We start from the raw sequence: 24,156 nt of genomic DNA, 5'->3' as shown, positions 1-24,156 counted from the left end.
CTGATAGGCTACAGAGAGCAGCAGAGATTATGGAGGCATGAAGCTACAAATATTCATATTTATTTGTATAAACCTATCTCTATGCTAGTTGCAGTTTTGAATAACGCCGGCTAGTTAATGTTGGAAGTACCCTTCTGACTGGGCCACCTCGTTAGCATTTTAATAATCTCCTGTTATTTCTACTAGGGGCACGCAGTCTGGGCTATGTTTTAATGGTGCTACACATTTTTGGGGGACAAGAATATTCAAGAAGCGCAGTCTCTTTGGCACAACGATAAACACACACACATGTTCGGCGTAGATTTGATTGCTCGTTCCCGCAATAGTGTCCGCCATTTTGATTTAAAATATGTGAGCATCCTTTTCTGTCTTGCTCCAATCTTCAGGATAAAAGCGACAACTAATTTACTGAACCTCTGATTGTCCTATACACAGTTGGAAGGGTCAGGCAGCTTCTGGTGAGTTGACAAGGACATAGGACATATTTGGTTAAATAACCTGGACGTGCATCACCAGTTGACTGGTTTGGAACATAAACAAAATGCTCAGCTAGCAGGTTAACAACACTGACGCACTGAAGCTAAAGTCAAGGTAGGTACTTGTCGTAGCTTAGCTGAGAATTCTCAACCCCACGATATCGTGGAGATGATAGTTCTCAGATAGTCGTAGCTGTGACATGGCAAGATTGCAATAATCAGCCTGCCTATATACTCAGTCTAACGTTAATTAGCAGCGCGTAAGCAAGCAACAACATCCTGATCCTACTAGCTAGCTAATATATGCTCAGACATTTGACAGTCATGGATAGCTAGCCACCTTGCTACGCAGCACTGCATCCTAAAGATAAGGAGAGTCAGCTGTGTGTGCTGGAACACACTAATTACTGTTATCTCTCTCTTATCACTTTCAGGTTTCAGAGGTAGTGCTGGAGTGTGTGTGTGAGAGAGAGAGAGGGAGGGAGGGAATGTGTGTCTTGAGAGGGTGTGTGTAATCATCCATACAGATTCATGACCATTCCTACCTGCATATTTGAGATAAATGACTGAAGAGGTTTGACATAGGACACACGTTTTACTAAGGTAAGAAGAAAACACACTCACACATGACACAATATGCTCACTTAAAGGTACAATCTAGACTATCTGTTCACTTCAGGTTTAAAGTGCTTCCCCTGTAAACTGAGGGTGTGTCTGGCTGTCACCCCCCAATCATACCCCCTCCTTGCATCCCTCTTTAGCAAGACCATAGGAAAGCTCATAATACACAAGACCAAACAGAAAAATGAAAGTTGCAAAACCTATGATACACAGAGAAGTTGGTGTCTTTCTATTCACTGTGTCTCTCCTCCCAGCAGCAGCAGCCATGTTCTGGAAGTTTGACCTGCACACGTCGTCCCAGCTGGAGGCCCTGCTTGAGAAGGACGATGTCACGCTCACTGAGCTCATGGAGGAGGAGGACGTACTGCAGGAGTGCAAGGCCCAGAACCGCAGGTTAGTCTTTAGCATTAGCCCCTGCACACTTTTTATTAGCGTTAGCTTTAGCATTTCCAATGCTAACAAGTGTCTGTTGGCTCCTCTCTGGGCCCCAGGCTGCTGGTCTTCCTGTCCCAGGACACCTGCATGCAAGAGCTGCTGCACCTCATCACCACAGAGCCCCCTGCTGGTCTGGAAGAGACCAAACGCTTCAAGTGAGTCCATACACACACGCCATACGTCCAGTCAGTCACTGGGATGCTTCACTGAGCGTGTGTGTGTGTGTGTGTGTGTGTGTGTTCCAGGCACCCTAACATAGCATGTGAGCTGCTGACAAGTGATGTAGGGGTGATAAATGATAAGCTGGGGGGAGAGAAGCCCCTTCTGGACATCCTGTACTCCTTCCTGGAGCAGCCCCCTCCCCTCAACCCCCTCCTCGCATCCTTCTTCAGCAAGACCATTGGAAACCTCATCACACGCAAGACTGAACAGGTACAGTAACAAACACATCTCACACACAGTTAAAGGGATACTTCTGGGTTTAGGCAATTAAGCCTTATTTCCTACTTACCCAGAGTCAGACAAACTCATGGATACCATGTTTATGTCTGTGTGCGCAGTTTGAAGGTAATATATCGTTAGCTTAGTGCATTTGTTGGAAGTCTCCACAAACTACTAGCCAGCTCCTCTCAAAAGCAGGGAAATGGACCGAACTACTTCAAAGCTGGGTGGTTGGTCATTTATATTCTTACAAAGCTATACATGGTAATCAATATTTTATAAATGTGTAAATTATTGTGATAATCATAAGAAATGTGTCACATAGAGATTGCAATGTTATATCTGTCTGTGGCACTACCCATGCGCTCACAGATGCAATAATGGGACAGATACAGCATTGCGATCTCTGTGACAACGGAGCAGAATGAGGAAGAGGATAGAATCTTGTTTCTTATGATAATCAGTCAAATTAACACATTTATAAAATATTGACTTGTATAGCTTTGTAAGACTAAATGACCAACCACTCCGCTTTGGAGTAGTTAGGTCTATTACCCTGCTTTTGAGAGGAGCTTGCTAGTAGTTCCTGGAGACTACCAGCAATTGCGCTACGCTAACAATATACTACATTCAACTTCATTCAAACTGCATGCAGAGACATAAAAATGGTGTCCATGAGTTCGTCTGACTCTCGGCAAGTAGGGAAAAAGGTGTCGTGTCTTTGGCGTCATTAAAACTGAAGACTCATTTATCAAATAACTCTGTAATTATTATTACGCGATTAAACTGATTAATCGTGTAACTGTAATTAACCAGGAAATCGGGGCACCGAGGAAAATATTCAGATTACAAAGTTATAATTTTACTAATATAACTTTCAGATATTTAAATATCTGATCAATTAGTCTTCTGATCAATGACGTATTCTTTACCTCACGTCAGTCTCATTCCAAACGTCGTAAATTGTTGGTTACCTGCACGAACCCAGTCTTCACTATGAGTCATCCATACATCAATTGTCTTTAAAATCATTTATTTACTAACTAAGTAATTCACAGAAATGCATAACAAACAGTAGATATGGTTACAAGGAAATCATAGGGGGAATGTCCCCTAGTGGGCTAAACTGGCATGGCGGCTTGTTAGACAAAAGGGGAGTGGGGGTCAGCTAAGAAGGCCCGACAGAGTTGATAATTATAACAAATTAAATTCTAATCCTTTGCGCATGAACGCTCACTCATTCGGGAATAATTGCAATCAATATATTTACGCTCAGTGTGTCGTCGGGATCTCTGTTGAAAAGTATGTTTCTGTTGGAGAGTCTGTCCGCCCTCTCTCTGTCGTGGTTAGAATGGGTAGTTCAGAGTGACATTCATTCATGTCGTTATAGAATAGCAGTGTCGGCGGTTGTCGGTCTTCGTTCAATGATACCGAATTCCTAGCTGCAGACTAGTAATTAATATCAAAGACCTGTTCTTATTCTGTCGGTATCGATAGTCTAAGAGTTTAACCACGTGGTATGGTTAAAAGTTCAGCAAGAGGAATGCATGGTCAAACCTTGGCCCTCTCGTTATCGAGGTAAGCTGGTCTCCAACCTTTAGCCATCTCGTAATTGAGGTAAGCTCGGTCTCCAACCTTTAGCCATCTCGTAATTGAGGTAAGCTCGGTCTGGTGATATAAAACCTAGGTGGGGGTTTTATTCGGAAGAGCAGAAAAGGGCCTGTCCCATGACGCCAGACCATAACTGTGCTCATGGGTGGTCCTCTGATTTAGTTAGACTCCAAAGGGAATTGGAGTTTCCTTCATTAAACAGTCCAAAATCACATTACACAATTTCACAAACAGTTCCATCCTTATTCATTCATTTTATACAACCATTTAGATGTTAGTCTCATACCTGAGACTCTTCTATAAACATGATTATGGTAATGTTAATAATTAATAATAGTTATATTAATTAATAGTTATTAATAGTATTATTAATAGTAATAATAATAATTTCCTCCCGGGGAAGGACTGCCCGTTCCATGATCTCGCCATCACGGTTGACAACTCCCTTGTGTCCTCCTCCCAGAGTGCTAAGAACCTTGGCGTGATCCTGGACAACACCCTGTCGTTCTCCACTAACATCAAGGCGGTGACCCGATCCTGTAGGTTCATGCTCTACAACATTCGCAGAGTACGACCCTGCCTCACACAGGAAGCGGCGCAGGTCCTAATCCAGGCACTTGTCATCTCCCGTCTGGATTACTGCAACTCGCTGTTGGCTGGGCTCCCTGCCTGTGCCATTAAACCCCTACAACTCATCCAGAACGCCGCAGCCCGTCTGGTGTTCAACCTTCCCAAGTTCTCTCACGTCACCCCGCTCCTCCGCTCTCTCCACTGGCTTCCAGTTGAAGCTCGCATCCGCTACAAGACCATGGTGATTGCCTACGGAGCTGTGAAGGGAACGGCACCTCCATACCTTCAGGCTCTGATCAGGCCCTACACCCAAACAAGGGCACTGCGTTCATCCACCACTGGCCTGCTGGCCCCCCTACCTCTGAGGAAGCACAGTTCCCGCTCAGCCCAGTCAAAACTGTTCGCTGCTCTGGCACCCCAATGGTGGAACAAGCTCCCTCACGACGCCAGGACAGCGGAGTCAATCACCACCTTCCGGAGACACCTGAAACCCCACCTCTTTAAGGAATACCGAGGATAGGATAAAGTAATCCTTCTAACCCCCCCCCCCCCCCCCCCCCCCCCTTAAAATATTTAGATGCACTATTGTAAAGTGGTTGTTCCACTGGATATCATAAGGTGAATGCACCATTTTGTAAGTCGCTCTGGATAAGAGCGTCTGCTAAATGACTTAAATGTAATGTAATGTAATGTGGCCGTATTGTCTCATGAGTTTCACAAAATTTTACCAAACGGACCGTTCGTAGCTGGATTCTTCACCAATCTTTTATACCTTCTCCAGAACATAAATGTCGTTCGGTTCTCCAGTTCTGTGAGGTGGAAGAACTCCTTTGTTCTCTCTATGAAACTCACTCTGTCTCTATACTGTGGCCATGAGGAGAGAATCTCCTCATAGGAATTTACGACCGCTCTTACAGAGCCTGGTGTCAGAAGTATAGAGGTCGGGGGATGGTGCATAGAAAAGGCCTGGTGCAGAGGGAGGGGGGTCAACTGTGCTCGCTGTACCCAAAGAGGGCAACGTCATGACAAAGGCTTAATTGCCTAAACCCCGAAGAATCCCTTTAATGGTTATAATCGGGTTGTTGTGTTCAGTTTTCTGCAGAGCAAGGAGATTTCTTCTCTCTAGTGTAGATTAATAAAATTGGTTATAATAATCTATATGGTTGAATATAGGTTTTCAGTTGATCTGGTTGACAGGTGGTTGTGTTGTGGTCTCTGTAGGTGATCTCCTTCCTGCGGGGAAAGGAGGGTTTCCTGGGTCTGGTTCTTAAACACATCAACACATCAGCCATGATGGACCTCCTGCTACGCCTCATCAGCTGTGTAGATCCTGCTCCTCTCCGACAAGACACACTCAACGTATGTCACACACACACACACACCCTCAGCGTGACGTAAAATATGTAATGTATGTTTGTGTTCCCTCTGCAGTGGTTGAATGAAGAGCGGCTGGCCCAGAGGCTCATAGAACTCATTCACCCAGGGAAAGACAAGGAGGTATGAGACACACACACACACAATCTACCGATGACTAGAGTGCTGTCAGAGGAGTAATGTAGCCGAATGTGTTTCAGAGACAGTCGAATGCGTCCCAGACTGTGTGTGACATCATCCGTCTGAGCAGAGACCAGGCCAATCAGCTCCAAGAGAATTCTGAGGCCGACCCTCTGCTCGCCGTGCTGGAGTCGTAAGTCTCTCTCTCTCTCTCTCACACCCTCTCACCCTCTCACCTACCTACCTGTAATGTCCTGTGTGTTCCTGCAGGCAGGAGTGTGTAAGTCAGCTGCTGGACAACATGTTTGTGGGCGAGAGCACAGAGAGCTGCATCGTCTACGGAACTCAAGTCCTTCTCACCCTACTGGAGATCAGGAGGCCGGGGTGGGTGTTCCATTCTCACATTCCTATAAAGCCTACCGAATAGGATGTGTAGGAATTTGGTCACGGGCTAGCCTCTCTTTGACTCACAGATTTTCACATCCTAACTGTGTCTTTGGTGTGTGTGTGTGTTCCAGAGTGGAGGGTGTGCTGGATGTGTGTGTTCTGGGATATGAAAGGTGTGTCGTCAGCAGCATCCTGCAGGCTGTCCAACCCCACCTCAAACACTACCACCAACTACTGCTGGATCCTCCCAGGGTAAACTCGCACGAGTGCACACACACACACACACACACAGGGTTGGGTGGTATCCAGATTTTCATATTGTCATACCGTCCTTTTCTCATCCTGGGATTTACGGTATTAGTGCACAAGGGGGCACCAAAAAAAATTTAAAAGCCCATCGGGTGTTTATTACCAGAATGCTAACAAAATTAGCACAAGTAATAGTGAGTGAGCGCAAATGAAAATAAGCAAATTGCAAAGACCGACAATCCAGCTCATAAAGTTATAGATGTGTGTGTAGGAGCTACCGAATGTCCTTTTTGGTGAGTTTGGACATTACAAAGCAAATGTGAACAGGAGACATTGTGCAAAGGAACAAAGTTTTGATGCATGCTTGTCTGAAGGAAGGACAGTACTGGCTCTGGATTCAGCATGTGAACAAGCTGTGTTTGTGTGGTATCTGGAGTCGCTAGGGCAACTGGGCCTGCCTGCTCTGCCCGGTGAAGAGGGGGGGAGCAGACAGGCCTAGAATGGAGAGAAGAAAATGCAAGGAAATTAAGATAACCCATCCAAAGGGCTTTGACTTCTCAAACACGGCAGAAAGCTAACACGATATGATGCCCCAATACCTTATTAATTCAGCCACTTACTCACAAAACTAGCAAGTTAAACTTAGGGGTTGCTATCAAATCAGTTTATTTGTCATGTGTGCTGAATACAACAGGTATTACAGTGAAATGCTTACTTACAAGCCCTAACCAACAGTGCAATTTTTAAGTAAAAAATAGGTATTGGGTAAACAATAGATCAGTGGAGAAAAAAAAGGAAATAGACAGTGAAAATAACAGTAGCGAATTTTTGTACCGGTACAAAGTCAATGTGCGGGGGCACTGGTTAGTTGGGCTAATTGAGGTAATATGTAGGTGTATAGTTAAAGTGACAATGCATAGATGATAAACAGTAGCAGCAGTGTAAAATAGTGTGTTTTTCATGCAGGAAAAAAGATGCAATGCAGAAATATCTTGCTGCGTTTTGTCGACGCAGATCTAAAATGCTTCTTATTGTAATTTCTGCTCGGGATCAGACCCATTTTGTGCTTCAGTTGCACTTCTCCACTTGGATGAGAATTCGCAAACGAACCGGCATTCTATGACCAGACAGCACTCTGACTGATGTGTAGCTACTTTTACCGGTACTTTTCTCTGTGTAGCCAGATTAATTTTCTCAGGTAAAATGCTAGATTAACTTAAAACAAAACATTAGGAAATGTAGCTGGCTACATTCTTTCTATAAATACACTTTAGAAATATGGCGGCCATGCATTATTTTTGCAAAAAAATACCATGCTTTTTCATTGTAAGCTCATTTACTTATGTGGCTGCCGGCCAAATAGAGTAGCACTTCTGTTGTCATCTGATGAAAATTAAGCTATTTTCTGCCAAATGTGTTGCACTGATGTATTTTCTGTGATGGATAACTTTAGTTGCACGTCCCTGATCACTCTAGTGAAGCAAAAAAACACAACTTTCAATATAAAACGCGACCCCTGTCAATACACAGCTGGACTCAACCTGCTCCCGCTTTCTCCCGTTGTGCTATTTACAAACAAACACATGGCTCAACTGTTCTGTGGAACTAAGGTAAGCTTCCTAATGTAATATGACCGGTGAAATGAAGAACGCGATCTGCTTTATCTCTTAACATATTGCACAAGTTGACTGCAGGTATTTACTTAAGTATATACAAATATAAAAATGTATTGGGAAAAACTTCAAATAAATAGTTGTAATGTTGTTGACGGTATTGAAAAACCATCCTGTGGCTATTTCCAAGTACCTCAGTATACCGCGCAAGCCTACAGACACATGCACACCTTCAACATACACACATCCCGTATTCTCTGACTATGTCACCCTTCCAGTCTTGCGGTGTTATCTGTTATACATTCTTGGAGCTGTAATGTCAGCTATTCAGCACATCATAAAACTAAATTACACCTGTGTCTATGTGCGTGTGTTTCTAGCGGACCCCCATGCTGACCAGTCTAGGTGTGTTGGAGGTGCCACTGGGTAACTGTCGTCTCCATGTGGCCAGACTAATGGCCTCCCTACTACAGACCACTAACACGAGTTATTACACCTGTTTTGACGACACGATTTATAACAACACCGTCACACTGGAGCTCTGCAGACTCCAGACCATAAACCTCCTACTGGTGAGTACACTCACACACACCATGTCCTGGTTTGTATACATATTTTATCTGTTAACCTGTTTGTGTTGTGTGTTGCAGGACCTGTTCTTTAAGTACACCTGGAACAACTTCCTGCACTTCCAAGTGGAACTGTGTGTGGCAGCCATCCTCAGCCACTCTGCTCAGGAGGAGAGGCCCCAGGTTGGCCTGGTTATCCAGGAAAGGCCCTTGGTTCCCCTGGAGGACATTCCCCAGGCCAGCTTTGTGGCCCAGGAAAAATCCATGTTTCCCCAGGAGGAGAATCCTCAGGGCAGCCTCCTGACCCAGGAAAAGCCCAGGCTTCAGCAGGAGCCCCAGGAAAAGCAGGCCTTGCCTGGCCCCAAACCACCACTGCCCTCTGTTCCTCCTGACATCTCCACACATAACCCACTGGTGACCCATGTACGTGTCTCTGCCTGCCTGTGTTTCTCTGTAACATATTCTCTCTCAAGGTCTCCCTCTCCCTCACTCTTTCTTTCTTTCTCTCCATCTGTAGTTGTTTCAGGACTGTCGTCTGGTTCAGAGGATATTGGAGGCCTGGGAGGAGAATGATAAGACTCAGTAAGACACTCAGTGCCGGAGAAAATAGAGCCCTAAGGAGGCGCAAGTGTCAAACGCACATTAGTTTGCAATTTTGTAATGTAAATACTGGTGCAGTGGCATTTTCCAGCCCTAACGCCAGGTTCGGCAATTTACCTGTCTAACATTAGCGCGAGGAGGGGTGGCAATATTTGATGTGTGTCATTAAAAACAAGCGCAAAAGTGAATACTTCATGCAGCGTTAATGGGATGTTTTAAGACCCACAAAAAGCATGTCTTAAGGGTAATGCAGTTAATAATGACATGGACTTTGAGAGTGGAAGTGCAGCCTTACCAGCCATAATGCACAGTGCCCATGGAAGAGGGATGTGCCGGTGAATCTCATATTTACAAACATAAAAAAAACGATTTTATTTAAAGACCAAGCATAACCTACCCTCCCCTTAATCAAAGTTGATTTAGCAGCATCGCATAGGTGCATCTTTTTATCCTGGCCATTAGCCAAGTAGCCTATGAATGAAGGCTTCTAAATGGTCTACTGAGAGTGCTTTGAAATATTTTAGGTTTTTGCCCTCATGCTATCCATCTCCATTTTCAAAGAGCGCCCTTCACCCGATTCCCAAAGACATGCTCCTCCAAACTATTCAGTCCTCCTATAATGCCATATCAACGGCAGATTTGTTTGAGAATCTGCCTCGCACATAAGCAACGATACAATTGTATTTTGTATAGTCATGCGAATGTTATGAGTAAAGCCATTTAGGCCTACGTGTGTACATGGTGCCATGGAACGAAAGAAGCGATTTTATGATATAATGCTTCTGACCCTGTCCGATTTAGAAATATTGTTGGTGTTTTAATAAACAGATTGCTTGTTTTGTTTGATATCAAGCCCTCCATAGGATGCCCTTACCCGAGGCTACTAAGGCTGGTTCAACAGCAATGCGTTGTTTTTTTATCCTGGCCTTGCAAAGTAGCCTTCCATTAAAGGTGTTTAAATGGTCTATTCGTCAGAGTTAATTTTGCTTGTTCGAGTATCCATCTCCAAAGAGTGCCTCATCTGGTTACCAAAGACGCACTCTAGACTTAATTAAATTATTCTGTCCTATAATGCAATATCAACGGTAGGCGTAGGTTATATTGAGAACGTGCCTCACACATACAATTTATGAGTCTAGTATTTTATTTTATTTTATTTTAGGAGAAGTGCAATACGTAAAGACATGTAGGCTTGGTTAGGCTCGTTGAAGAGAATTGCAATGTTGACCACCAACACTCCAAACAGGCTATTGAGCAAACACTGGATTAAAAAAAAATTATAATAATAAAACCATTTTTTTTACTGTTGCTATTTGTTACTGTAGCCTATGCTATTTAATAAACTAGTATCAATCCACAATGGACCAGGATGAGAATATTCTGTGCCCCCAGACGAATTGGTGTTGATGAAACAAAACGCATTCAGTATTAAGCCATGGAACATGTTGATTGGCCAGTGAGTGGCCAAGCCCTCATCACACCGACAACGTGTTTATTCATCAAAACCCAGCCATTTCATGCCACCGCCAGCTATTGCGCTCATAATTCCCTCTGTGAAAAAAATATTTCTGACACACCCTGAACCTATTAAGCTCTGCCAGCGCTTAGATTTACCACTGCGTTAGATTTGTTAATAGAGCCCTCAAACTGTTAAAGTTCAACAGTTCAGCTGTTTTTGCTCCTGTTTTGTCATAAGTGATTGGTGTGTAATAGTGTGTCACGAGTGTAGGTTGTTAACGTTTATAAATGTAATTGTCCATGTTACATTTTCTCATGAATGTGTGTGTTCTCAGGGCAGAGGGGGGTATGAGGAGAGGCTACATGGGTCACCTGACAAGAATCGCCAATACTGTAGTCTGTAACATGGAGAAAGGACCAGTCCGCACCCAGATCAGCAACCTTATTACAGGTAGGGCTGTGTGTGTTACTTAGGCCTACGGACATAGCAAGCTTATTGTAGAGTGTATGTGTGAAGTTCTCTACTGTCTGTGTTGCAGAGCTGCCTAAGGATTGCAGGGGGCGCTGGGAGAGCTTTGTAGACCAGGCCCTGACAGAGACCAACAGGAAGAACACTGTAGACCTGGTACACATACCTGCTCACACAAATGTACACCAGTATTTCCCCTAGCATTTTTTTCAGGAGTGGTGGCAAGGGTAGGTAGGTGGGGGGGGGGTGTAGATTGCTACAAGCGGGGGACTTTGTCAATAAGCCAACGTCTATCCATTTAAAAGCACGTCTCGGCAGATGTGTATATATATATATATTTGTGTGTAGATTGAAGGACAACAACAAACTTAATCCATTTTAGTATAAGGCTGTAGCGTAACAAAATGTGGAGAAAGTCAAGGGGTCTGAGTACTTGCCGACTGCATTGTACGTGCATACAGTGCATTCGGAAAGTATTCAGACCCCTTGACTTTTTCCACATTTTGTTATGATACAGCCTTATTCTAAAATGTATTAAATAGTTTATCATCAATCGACGCACAATACCCCATAATGACAAAGCAAACTTTTTTTTTTTTTATATACTGAAATATGACATTTACATTAGTATTCAGACCCTTTACTCAGTACTTTGTTGAAGCACCTTTGGCAGTGATTATAGCCTTGCGTCTTCTTGGGTAGAAGCTTGGCACACCTGTATTTGGGGAGTTTATCCCTTTGCAGATCCTGTCAAGCTCTGTCAGGTTGGATGGGGAGTGTCGCTGCACAGTTATTTTCAGGGCTCTTGATCGGGTTCAAGTCCGGGCTCTGGCTGGGCCACTCAAGGACATTCAGAGACTTGTCCCGAAGCCACTCCTGTGTTGTCTTGGCTGTGTGCATAGTGTCATTGTCCTGTTGGAAGGTGAACCCAGTCTGAGGTCCTGAGCGTTCTGAAGCATGTTTTCATCAAGGTTCCCTGTACTTTGCTCCATTCATCTTTCCCTCGATCCTGACTAGTTTCCCCAGTCTCTGCCGCTGAAAAACATCCCCCGAGCATGATGCTGCCACCACCATGCTTCATCGTAGGGATGGTGCCAAGTTTCCTCCAGATGTGATGTTTGGCATTCAGGCCAAAGAACCTTGTTTCTCATGGTCTGAGAGTCCTTTAGGTGCCTTTTGGCAAACTCCAAGTGGGCGGCGGTGCCAGTTACTGAGGAGTGGCTTCCGTCTGGCCACTCTACCATAAAGGCCTGAGTGGTGGAGTGCTGCAGAGATGGTAGAACCTTCCAGAAGGACAACCATCTCCACAGAGGAACTCTGGAGCTCTGTCAGTGACCATCTGGTTCTTGTTCACCTCTCTGACCAAGGCCTTCCTCCCCTGATTGCTCAGTTTGGCTGGGTGTCCAGCTCTAGGAAGAGTCTTGGTGGTTCCAGGCCACTGTCTTCTTGGGGGCCTTCAATGCTGCCGAAATGTTTTGGTACTGTTCCCCAGATCTGTGCCTCGACACAATCCTCTCTCGGAGCTCTACTGTCAATTCCGTCGAAGTCATGGTTTGGTTTTTGCTCCAACGTGCACTATCAACTGTGGGACCTTATTATATAGACAGGTGTGTGCTTTTCCAAATCGTGTCCAATCAATTGAATTTACCAGAGGTGGACTCAAAGTTGTAGAAACATCTTAAGGATGATCAATGGAAACAGGATGCACCTGAGCTCAATTTCCAGTCTCATAGCAAAGGGTCTGAATACTTATGTAAATAAGGTATTTTTATAAATTTACAAAAACATTTAACCTGTTTTCGCTTTGTCATTATGGGGTATTGTGTGTAGATTGAGATATTTTTTTTTTGAAACATTTAATTCATTTTAGAATAAGGCTGTAACGTAACAATATTTGGAAAAAGTCAAGGGGTCGGAATACTTTCCGTTTTATATAAAATATTTTATTTTGCAACAGTTTAGCAGCTAAATGAATATAGGGGGAACTCTGCATACCACAAATATAAATGCAACAATTTCGAAGACTTTTCTAACAGTTTTCAGTTCATATAAGGAAATCAGTCAATTTAAATAAATACATTTGGTCCTAATCGATGGATTTCACATGACTGGGCAGGAGCGCAGCCATTGGTGGGCCTGGGAGGGCATAGACCCACCCACTAGGGAGCTAGGCCCAACCAATCCGAATGAGTTTTCCCCACAAAACGGCTTTATTACATACAGAAATACTCCTCAGTTTCATCAGCTGTCCGGGTGGCTGGTCTGAGACGATCCAGCTGGTGAAGAAGCCAGATGTGGAGGTCCTGGGCTGGCGTGGTTACACGTGGTCTGCGGTTGTGAGGCCGGTTCACCAGATTGTCTAAAATGACTTTGGAAGCGGCTTATGGTAGAGAAATGAACATTCAATTTGAGAAATAAGAAATAAAATACAATTCTGGGATCTTTTATTTCAGCTCATGAATCATGGGACCAACACTTTACGTTTATTTTTTGTTCAGTATACATATGTAAAACCCCTGGCTTTTGTGTGTTCCAGGTGTCTCACAACCTGCGCTCCTCCAGTGAAGACGATGACCGACAGAGTCCCTTCCCCAAAGAGCTGTCACTGCAACAGGTACACACACACACGAATTTAGAGATAGTCATCTACTGCTCCTACTCTGTCCTGGTAGCTACCATGATCTAGTTCTGTTTTATATGGCTGATATCTTACAGACATTCTCAGACTACCAGATCCAGCAGATGACTGCTAACTTTGTGGATCAGTTTGGCTTCAATGACGACGAGTTCTCAGAAAACGGCGACAACATCAGGTAAGACGCACAAACGCGACATTAAGTAAGTTCCCTAAGTGGTTCTGACTTGATTGTGACTGAGTGTGTTTGTTCTGTGCTGCAGCGCCACCTTTGACCGGATCAAAGAGATCAACTTCAACGTGGACACAGAGGACACTGTGAGTGACTGAGTCAATAGCCTCTACCTCATATGCGCTTCCATTTTTGAAATTTACTGTCTGTCGTTACCTAAAATGGTCTTGGCGTACAGTCATGCAGGGAATCTATACGCATACATTGTTGTGTTTGCGTACACTCACAGGCTAAGACTGCAGCATTTGAGGCCTGCACTAAAGAGAAGATCCAGTTGTTTGATGACAGTGAGGAAGAAGACATCTGGGAGGAGAGAGAGATCAACTATACTACGCACACCAAGTCTAGGACCAGGTACACACAAACTCAGATTAACAATACAACACTCCAGGACTATGCACACACACACAGGCCTACATATATGCCATCTTAATTTGAGCCTGCTTCTCACAGCAGGAAAATAATCCTTCAACAGGAAATGTGGATTATAGTTCATGGAAATGTTTGTGTGGGTTAATAAAAAAAATTGTTAGGGAAAATCAAATCTGACATTTTAAAGTTACAAACTTTAGAAGCCTTTTTAAGCCTTGAATACACTAGAATTTGCATTTCCTGCTGCTCAGGAAAATTCTTTGTGAAAACAGAGTGATCAATTTTAGACAGCAGATCTACATACAGACACACAAGTAATGCTCTCTCTTGGTTTCTCAGGTTTGGGGGGCCACAGACGTCTGTTGGATCGGCTCAGAGTGATGGGATGAGCGATACTCCTGATAAGTCAACAGGTTCTGACACAAAGGAGGGGGATGTGCCTCATGAGGTCACAGGTCAGACTGAACACAGCAAGAACATCAGCCAGACGGAGACTGCACAGAGTAAGGATAACTATTTGACCCCGAGTCTGCTTGGGTGGGTGGTGGTATTTCATGGGTTTGCTGCGGAGTGTTTTTGTTTGTGGGGTGTTTTTGTGATTGTGTGTGGTTCTAGTTTTCTTTGGTTGTGTGTTGCTGTGGTAGTATAAGTTTCTGCCTGTTTTGTTTGAGTGTCTGGCGCTTACTCTGAGTTGTCGTTTCTCTCAGGCCCTGGCTGGGCGGCTAGTTTCGGGGAGGTGAACTTTAACTCCCCCTCATCTGGAGTGGGTGTGGACCCATGGGGTAGCCCCGCCCCCAAGCCTGGAGTGGGCGTGGACCCATGGGGTAGCCCCGCCCCCAAGCCTGGAGTGGGCGTGGACCCATGGGGTAGCCCCGCCCCCAAGCCTGGAGTGGGCGTGGACCCATGGGGTAGCCCCGCCCCCAAGCCTGGAGTGGGCGTGGACCCATGGGGTAGCCCCGCCCCCAAGCCTGGAGTGGGCGTGGACGCATGGGGAAGCCCCGCCCCACAGCCTGTAACTACAGAGGCTGAGAAGGGCTGGGCCAAGTTCACTGACTTTCAGCCGTTTTGCTGGTGAGTGCAGCCACGTTTCAGCCCATTTTTTTTTTAACCTTCTGCTGCTCATGTATAGGATTATATTCTGACACGTGTGTTTGTGTGTGTTCAGTTCAGAGACAGGTTTGAGGTGCACTTCCCCAGTGGACTCGGAGATCTGTGGGTCAGACAAAACTAAACCCAGCCAGGGAATGAACCGTAAGTCTGTGTGTGCTCTCCCTGCATTGTGAGTTGTGTTTGTGTACACTGAGTGTACAAAACATTAGGAACACCTTCCTAATATTGAGTTGCACCCCCCTTTGTCCTCAGAACCGCCTCAATTCGTCGGGGCATGGACTCTACAAGGTGTCGAAAGCATTCCACAGGGATGCTGGCCCATGTTGACTCCAATGCTTCCCATAGTTGTCAAGTTTGCTGGATGTCCTTTGGGTGGTAGATCATTCTTGATACACACAGGAATTGTTGAAAAACCCAGCAGTGTTGTAGTTCTTAACACACTCAAACCGGTGTGCCTGGCACCTACTAACATACCCAGTTCAATCTTTTGTCTTGCCCATTCACACTCTGAATGGCACACATACACAATCCATGTCTGTTGTCTCAAGATGTAAAAATCCTTCTTTAACCTGTCTCCTCCCCTTCATTTACACTGATTTTGAAGTGGATTAAACAAGTGACATCAATGAGTGATCATAGCTGGTCAGTCTGTCATGGAAAGAGCAGGTGTTCCTAATGCAAAGTGTGTTCACTTTGCAGAGCATGTGTGTATAACCGTGTGTGTTTTCTCTGCAGCATGTGTGTGGAGTGTGTGTGTGGCAAGGAAGGCTCCGCTGGTAGCATCAGACACCTCTTCATCAGGAGGCTCAGACAGCGAGGAAGAGGAGGAAAAGACTGAATCTGTTACTATGGAGATAGTATCCAAGGAAATGGTCACTACAGAGACCTTCGTCACAACCGCCGGACTGGAGACCATCAGACTTAACATGAATGTCAAGAACGAGAGAGCTGGCTTCACCAGGTATATACAGTGCATTTGGAAATAATTCAGACCCCTTCACTTTTTCCCACATTTTGTTACGTGACAGTCCCTCATTAATCTACACACAATACACCATAATGACAAAGCAAAAAAAGGTTTTAGACATTTTTGCAAATAGATATTGTTTTTAACTGATCACAATTGCATAACTATTCAGACCTTTTACTCAGTACTGTGTTGAATCACCTTTTGGCAGCAATTACAGCTTTGTCTTCTTGGGTATGACGCTACAAACTTGGCACACCTGTATTTGGGGAGTTTCTCCCTTCTCTGCAGATCCTCTCAAACTCTGTCAGGTTGGAGGCAGCCATCACCATGCTTCACTGTAGGGATGGTGGCAGGTTTCCTCCAGACATGACACTTGGCATTCAGGCCGACGAGTTCAGACCAAAGATTCTTGTTTTTCATAGTCCGAGTCCTTTAGGTGCCTTTTAGCAAACTCCAAGTGGGCTGTTATGTGTGTAAAGTTTCAGGTTGATCCAGTGACGCATTGCAATACTGGACAATATTTAGTATCAAGTTTGCCCAAATGTGCTGAATTGGTCAATTGATACATTTTCAAGTACATAACTATAGAGAATATACAAAAATGATAAGGTAATACAACATTTAAGTGTACACACTCCCAGTAATGTCCTACATGATGGATCATTAGCTCATACACTGACTTTCACTCATCTAGATGGCCGGGTGGATGTGGAGCCAGAGACAGCAGGGGTTCAAACTGTAGAACCCAGTTACTACATTTTAATATAAAAATAGATTTTAGCAAACAAAACTATGCTAGCTTTTATCTCTGGGACCCTCCGGATGAAAAATCAGAGCAAGATTACTAAGTACATTATTTACCTTCAGAGGTGAATGTATCAAACCAGTTGGCGTGATAATTTGTTGTTGTGCACTCTCCTCAAACAATGGCATGGTATTTTTTTCACTGTAATAGCGACTGTAAATTGGACAGTGCAGTTAGATTAACAAGAATTTAAGCGTTCTACCCATATAAGACATGTCTGTCCTGGAAAGTTTGCTGTTACTTACAATTGTCATGCTAATCACGTTAGCGCATGTTAGCTCAACCGGTTAAAAGTTCAATTGTGGAATTTCTTTCCTCAATGCATTTGAGACAATCACTTGTGTTGTAACAAGGCAGGGTTCGTATATACAGAAGGTAGCCCTATTTGGTAAAAGACCCAGTCTATATTATGGCAAGAACAGCTCAAATAAGCAAAGAGAAATGACAGTCCATTATTATTTTTAAGTTTCTTCAAGTAAAGTCACAAAAACCAAGCGCTATGATGAAACTGGCTCTCATGAGGACTGCCACAGGAAAGGAAGACCCAGAGTTACCTCTGCTGCAGAGGATACCAGCCTCAGAAATTGCAGCCCAAATAAATGTTCAGGTAACAGACATCTCAACATCAACTGTTCGGAGGAGACTGCATGAATCAGGCCTTCATGGTTGAATAGTTGCAAAGAAACCACTACTAACGGACACCAATAAGAAGAGACTTGCTTGGGCAAACAAACACAAGCAATGGACATTAGATTTGTGGAAATCTGTCCTTTGGTCTGATGAGTCCAAATTTGAGATTTTTGGTTCCAACTTCCATGTCTTTGTGAGACGCAGAGTAGGTGTACGGATTATCTCTGCATGTGTGGTTCCCACCGTGAAGCACGGATGAGATGGTGTGGGGGTGCTTTGCTGGTGACACTGTCAGTGATTTATTTAGAATTCAAGGCACACTTAAGCATGGCTACAACAGCATTCTGCAGCAATACGCCATCCCATCTGGTTTGCGTGTAGTGGGACTATCATTTGTTTTTCAACAGGACAATGACCCAACACACCTCCAGGCTGTGTATGGGCTATTTGACCAAGAAGGAGAGTGATGGAGTGCTGCATCCGATGACTTGGCCTCCACAATTACACAACCTCAACCCAATTGGGATGAGTTGGACTATAGAGTGAAGGAAAACCAGCCAACAGGTGCTCAGCACATGTGGGAACTCCTTCAAGACTGTTGGAAAAGCATTCTAGGTGAAGCAGGTTGAGAGAATGCCAAGAGTGTGCAAAGCTGTCAAGGCAAAGGGTGGCTTGTATTTCAATGTATGAAATAGTACAATTAAAGAAAAACCCTTGAATGAGTAGGTGTATCCAAACTTGACTTGTACTGTATATAGACAGGAGTGTGCCTTTCCAAATCATGCCCAATCAATTGAATTTACCACATCTCAAGGATGATCAATGGAAACATGATGCACCTGAGCTCAATTTAATCTCATTGCAAAGGGTCTGAATACTTAAGTAAGTAAGATATTTCTGTTATTGTTTTTTTACGAAATTTGCAAAGATTTTGAATAACCTGTTTTCGCTTTGTCATTTATGGGTTGTGTGTAGGTTGATGGGGTGAAAAAATAATTGAATCCAATTTAGAATAAGGCTGTAACGTAAACAAAATGTGTTAAGTCAAGGGGTCTGAATACTTTCCAAATGCACTGAATGTAGGAAAGTGCTCATTTGGCAGTGTCTTATTTCTGATATCTTAACTCACCATGTGCACCACTTCTTTTCTTTTTTTTTTCACCTCACAAGTCAACAAAGTCTGTTTTTTTAACATCCATTGCGAATGATAGTTCCTCAGTATTTGAAATATCTTTCCAACACTCCTGGCCTCGCTTACCACTAAGCCGCGTGAAAGAGCTAAATATCACAATCTGATGATCCCAGTGGAAATGTCATAAACAGCTGACTGTCCCAAGCTCACACAACTCTGCGGTTAGGGATAAGTGCCTTGCTCAAGAGCACATTGGCAGATGTTTCACCTAGTCAGCTCGGGGATTTGAACCAGCAACCTTTCGGTTCCTAGAATGTTGCACTTCACTAGCAATAGTTCAAGACAGAAAGGGAGGCAGAACAAACAGATGAATGTGATTTGAAAGAACCATTTTCTGCTGTTTTTATTTGTCGGCCTATGTATTTGACTTAATTGACGATGGAAGTTATAGGCCTACTGCTGCATCTGAGTTATGCTCTCATTTCTTTAGCCGCAAGTGGATCAGTGTGTCAATATGGCAGAGGCTTGTGCTCTCCCAATAGTGTAATTTACATTTTTTGATTTTTATAACTTTACTTTTATGATTAACCACGTGACAATGATTTTGAGAAACAAACATTTTTTAAATTAAACTGTTCCATGAAAAATGCGCATGTAAAAATAATCATAACTGGTTCACAGATTGGTAGGACAAATTGTAAGCTTCCCCAGACTTGAAACTCACCAGCTGCCTATGGTCTTTACTATTACATCCATTCAAAAAATGGTGAACGCAGAAGCACGTGCACAGATGGGAGGTCCCGTGAAAAAACATGCCCTCCTATGGAAATCAACGGCCCCTCCCAACTAATTCGTTCTGGTGCCTGGTCTGAGTATGTTCCCCTCCCTGCCTTACTGTCCACACCACTCATCTCATCTTACCTTCTCTCCTTCCCACCGTCCCAATACTCATTCCTCCCACCTCCTTTCCTTCTCTTCCTCTCTAATTTCCTCTCCTCTCTCTCATCCAATCCCCCAATTCCACTCCACTTTCCTCCACTCCCCCATTTCCTCCCCTGTCCTCCTTATGTAGTGTATGAGGTCTCCAACCACTGAGTGTTGCCTGTGGAGTTTGTTGCATTGGGAGTGTTAGAGTGTACAACACTTTGTAGACCAAAAACCAATGGTATGTGTTGGCCACAGGTTAATTCTGTTAATAAGGCATTGAACTTTGTGTGCAGCTGCATGATAACTAACTGTATGTGTGTGACCTTTGGCTGGACATCCCTCCATTCCTCTCTGACCCTATCACTATGCCTCTACTCTAGGTCTACAAGGGGCAAATCTGAAAAGGCTAGAAAGTCCTATATAGTGCACTACTTTTGGCCAGAACCACATAGGCCTGCCACATAGGGCTCTGTCTAATAACAGTGCCCTGTACAAGAAATAGGCTGCTATTTGAGACACAACCCAGATGTTCTTAGTTGTGCCTTTTTACATTTTACAGTGAGGTTGACATGAAAGAGAAGGAAAAGGAGAAAAAGAGGGTGATGGGTGGAGAAGACCCGCTTAATGCCACAGCTGCTCCTCTCACAGATCGGCCTGCCACCGTCACAAAGTAAGTGTGTTTCTGTCTGTCTGTGTTGTGTACCTGCTTCTTCACTGACACCACCCCCTCCACTCTCCCCACAGAGAGACACCCTCAGCAAACGGACCGGCCTAGTACTGCGCTACCACGACACTCACACACATACACTCCATTCCCTAGCTAACACAACCACACTCCACTTCCCAACAACACTCTATGCCATGCAACATCCTGTATTTGTGAGCAGTGCTGCCCTGTCATTGGTCCATGTCAAGGACAACTATGGTGGATGAGTGGGACAAAAAGCAGAAGAGAAAAGCCATTTCAGAATCCAGACCACAGCTCCTAAACACCAACAACCAATAAACAGATGAATGTGATGTTTGTCCTTCTGCTGAAGTCTCTCCTACACACCTATCACCACACTGGGATGTGTGTGCACGTTAGTGCTGCACAATTAATCAAATTCACATCGACATCGCAATATTGACATGTGCAATGTCCTTGTCTCAACATCCAAAATGGCAAGCAATATTTTTAAAACACCGCATAAGGAAAGTTTTTATAGTTTACTCTGTCATCCCTCTTGCGGCATATTCCCACTCACACCAAGACACTACCCCCGTCAATCAAGCAGCGCAGTTCCTCCTCCTCTGTCAAATGCAGTCAACAGATTGTTATAAACAAGAACGATGCTTCTTTCCACGTTGCTTCCTAATATACAGTACCCAGTCAAACATTTTGACATACCTACTCATTCAAGGGGTTTTTATTTTTACTATTTTTCTACACTGGAAAGCTCCAACAGGTGCTTCGCATATGTGGGTACTCCTTCAAGATTGTTGGAAAAGTATTCCAGGTGACTACCTCCATGAAGCTGGTTGAGAGAATGCCAAGAGTGTGTAACACTGTCATTAAGACAAAGGGTGGCTACTTTGAAGAATCTAAAATATATTTTGATTTAACTCTTCTTTGGCTACTTCACGATTCCATTTGTGTTACTTCATAGTTTTGACGTCTTCACTGTTATTCTACAATGTAGAAAATAGTGAAAATAAAGAACCCTTGAATGAGTAGGTGTATCCAAACTTTTTACTGGTACTGTACGTCATTGTGTTTCTATGATTCCAACAGTTCACCCAAGTGTTTTGATCTTCATCACGAGTCAAATCGCAATATTTGGTTAAAAAAAATGGCTATTAATTTTTGTGGGCTATCGTGCAGCTCTAGCACACGCACATGATCCAGCTTTATGTAGTCTTGTTTGTTCTTATCTCTCCAGCTGGGTGTTTTGGTTTTTTTTGCACTTAACTTAAGCTCTTTGTTGAGTAGAGAGACTCTACTCCCGCTGTAGTCATCCTCAGCCCAGAGCAAAGTTTGAGGCCTGGGGAGGAGGCGAATGGGTAGTCAGTACTGACTAAGATTCTAAAAGCCAAAATGTGTTCTAAAAATGTATTCCTAGTTTAATTTATTTGACTCAATCATTTTATTATAGAAAATAATGATTGTGTCTGCGCTGTCTCTTCGCTTGCGTGTGGGTGCGTGTGGAAGATTTGGGATATATTCTCAGGTTTAAAGAGCAGTCCTGTGGATGTGATGAAAGCACACCTGTGTGACGTCACACAAACACACACAGCATGAGTACACACACATACTCAGTACACATACACAGAAGAGACTATATATATATATATATATATATATATATATATATCTCGCACCACTACCTGAGCACACACACACCACTACCTGAGCGTGCGCGCACACACACACACACAAAGTGTCAGACATACACCACTACCTGAGCACACACACAGTCACACCCTTCCACAGAGCTGTGTAAATGTAATATTGTGACATTTGAACCTGTATTAGGTTGTGGTATAATGTAAACGTATTATGTAAACAGTATATAAATAAACACTTATCTATTTTTGGTATCAATTCAGATGTATCGGAAAGCGGTTTGCTCTGTGTGTGTGTGTGTGTGTTGAAATGAGGCAATAATGATGTCTGTGTTTTGGTTTTTACCCCAGCATCAGACCCTGTAACCCTGCTACATGCTTTCACCTGGGTGGGGGGGGGGGGGTCGCATGTTTGATATATTGGAAATGTCCACATACATACATTTTTACATAGCTTTGGTGAAGGATTTAATGGAATGCATATGTTCCATTGACCAGATTGGCGCACATTCAACAAATTTGATCTAACGAAGTAGATATTCGTCAATTACAAATATCATGATTATTGTAACAGGCCCACAATGTTGGTGCTTAAGTCCAATTTTGAGTTATTTCGCTGCATGGAATGCCGATGGTGTCTGGGATTGCTAAATACTAACTCCCATTCATATATAAGCTGGTTAGCAGAGCTAGCATACAGAAATCAGGTAGTCAAATTTGTTTTTAACTGTAATGCAGTTGATTGGTAACGATGATATGAACATGTGTTGCGGTTGACATCCATACAAGCATTCTACTTTTAGAGACTCGTGATCTTTCCCCGACGCATTTCCATGGCATTATTCCATTATTTTGGTCAAGTTCAATTGCTCTCTTTACTGCATCTATGCTACAATCATGTTCTATCATCCCATCAGTATCAAAAGAGCTCTCTCTCTCTCCCTCCTTTCTCTCAGAGCATGTCCTTAATGTTATGTGGTTTTATGTTTTTAAAGCATTTTGTGATGGTGTCACAACCACCAAGGTTTTTCCTCACAGCTGAGATGTTTGACTTAAAGGAATCCGTTACAAATATTAACATTTTTAAATAACTGTTATATGATGGGCTTTTATCCACAGATCGTGATGCCAAAGTGTCTTCCAGAGTGGGCTGGGTCTCAATCCTATAAGAGATAGTCTTCTTCCTCAGAAGTGTCCAGGGGATTAAAAGGGGTTGTGTAAGTGGTAAAGGCTGAGGTTCAGGAGAAGTATATAGGGAAGGTGTGGAGGGTAGAGACAAATGAAATGGGCTAGTTTTGGGACTGGGAGAGGGATCCACCCTGAGTCAGGGTTTGAAAAAGCGAACTAGTTGTGTGTACAGGGTTACATCATACCTTCACCCCAACACCACATCTGACCCATACGTGTGTGTGTGTGTGTGTGTGTGTGTGTGCGCTCTGAGGTCAGAAGCCTTTTGTAAAGGGCGTGGCTGCTGGTGGTTCATTTCTGTATAAGTAATAGGTATGTTACTGTTGTCAAACCCTAGTCTGTACGTTAAGATATCAAACTAATAAATATGTCAATCATCAATACTGCTTTCTGAATGTGATTGCTTAATGTGCTGAAATTATTTGAGTGTGGCGTGTGCACACACACACACACACACACACACACACACACACACACACACACACACAGCAGCAGCCAGCACAAATACAGTATGTTTATCTTTAGTTCAGGTGAGTAGTGTGGTTGGGTTCCATTTGCTGTCCAAAACACAAAAACATTATACACACGGTTATTTAGGTTAGAATGAGTCAATAACCCCTCGACTTCCACACACAGCTACTCGCAGACAAGAAACACCTGCATTCTTTCTGATAGATCTCCCTCCCTCAGTCTCTGTGATATGAGACACACAGTACAGACACTGCTGCTCTCAAATCAGATTCCTGATGAGTTTGAGGCCAAACATACTATCTCACACACAGTCTAAAACACAGACATTCTGTCTTTCTTACTCTTGCACACTCAGTGCTGCTCTGC

General features: G+C 43.7%; 1 protein-coding gene across 4 annotated transcripts; it reads left to right on the top strand.

The window, feature by feature from the left end:
- The first annotated feature begins 12 nt into the window (after nt 1–12).
- ppp6r2b (protein phosphatase 6, regulatory subunit 2b) lies at nt 13–23,700 on the top strand. 4 transcript variants are annotated; one of them, XM_082957260.1, is made up of 25 exons: nt 13–458; nt 911–1,079; nt 1,352–1,490; nt 1,589–1,687; nt 1,778–1,964; nt 5,376–5,513; nt 5,586–5,651; nt 5,729–5,841; nt 5,919–6,032; nt 6,167–6,287; nt 8,278–8,469; nt 8,548–8,889; nt 8,984–9,048; nt 10,860–10,975; nt 11,064–11,149; nt 13,530–13,607; nt 13,709–13,806; nt 13,892–13,946; nt 14,090–14,214; nt 14,572–14,735; nt 14,940–15,303; nt 15,398–15,483; nt 16,078–16,303; nt 20,366–20,476; nt 20,551–23,700. In XM_082957260.1, exons 3-25 carry the CDS (start codon nt 1,363–1,365, stop codon nt 20,579–20,581), a joined length of 3,105 nt encoding a protein of 1,034 aa, XP_082813386.1. In that variant the 5' UTR covers nt 13–458; nt 911–1,079; nt 1,352–1,362; the 3' UTR covers nt 20,582–23,700. The 4 variants fall into 4 exon arrangements, with proteins under 4 accessions (XP_082813386.1, XP_082813385.1, XP_082813387.1 ...); XM_082957259.1 differs by having other exon boundaries at nt 13–591; nt 1,355–1,490; XM_082957261.1 differs by having other exon boundaries at nt 13–591; nt 23,251–23,700.
- Nucleotides 23,701–24,156: the final 456 nt, after the last annotated feature.

This window comes from Salmo salar, chromosome 10, assembly GCF_965601325.2.
Source record: "Salmo salar chromosome 10, fSalSal1, whole genome shotgun sequence".
Taxonomy (NCBI): domain Eukaryota; kingdom Metazoa; phylum Chordata; class Actinopteri; order Salmoniformes; family Salmonidae; genus Salmo; species Salmo salar.
The sequence above is the reverse complement of the archived record's forward strand: the minus strand, read 5'-3'. Positions and strand labels throughout refer to the sequence as shown.

Coding starts and splice junctions, on each gene's coding strand:
- ppp6r2b (XM_082957260.1), top strand. CDS start 1,363: ATGTTCTGGAAGTTTGACCTGCACACGTCGTCCCAGCTGGAGGCCCTG. Junction 1,491..1,588: donor TGCAAGGCCCAGAACCGCAG/GTTAGTCTTTAG, acceptor TCTGGGCCCCAG/GCTGCTGGTCTTCCTGTCCC. Junction 5,514..5,585: donor TCCGACAAGACACACTCAAC/GTATGTCACACA, acceptor TTCCCTCTGCAG/TGGTTGAATGAAGAGCGGCT.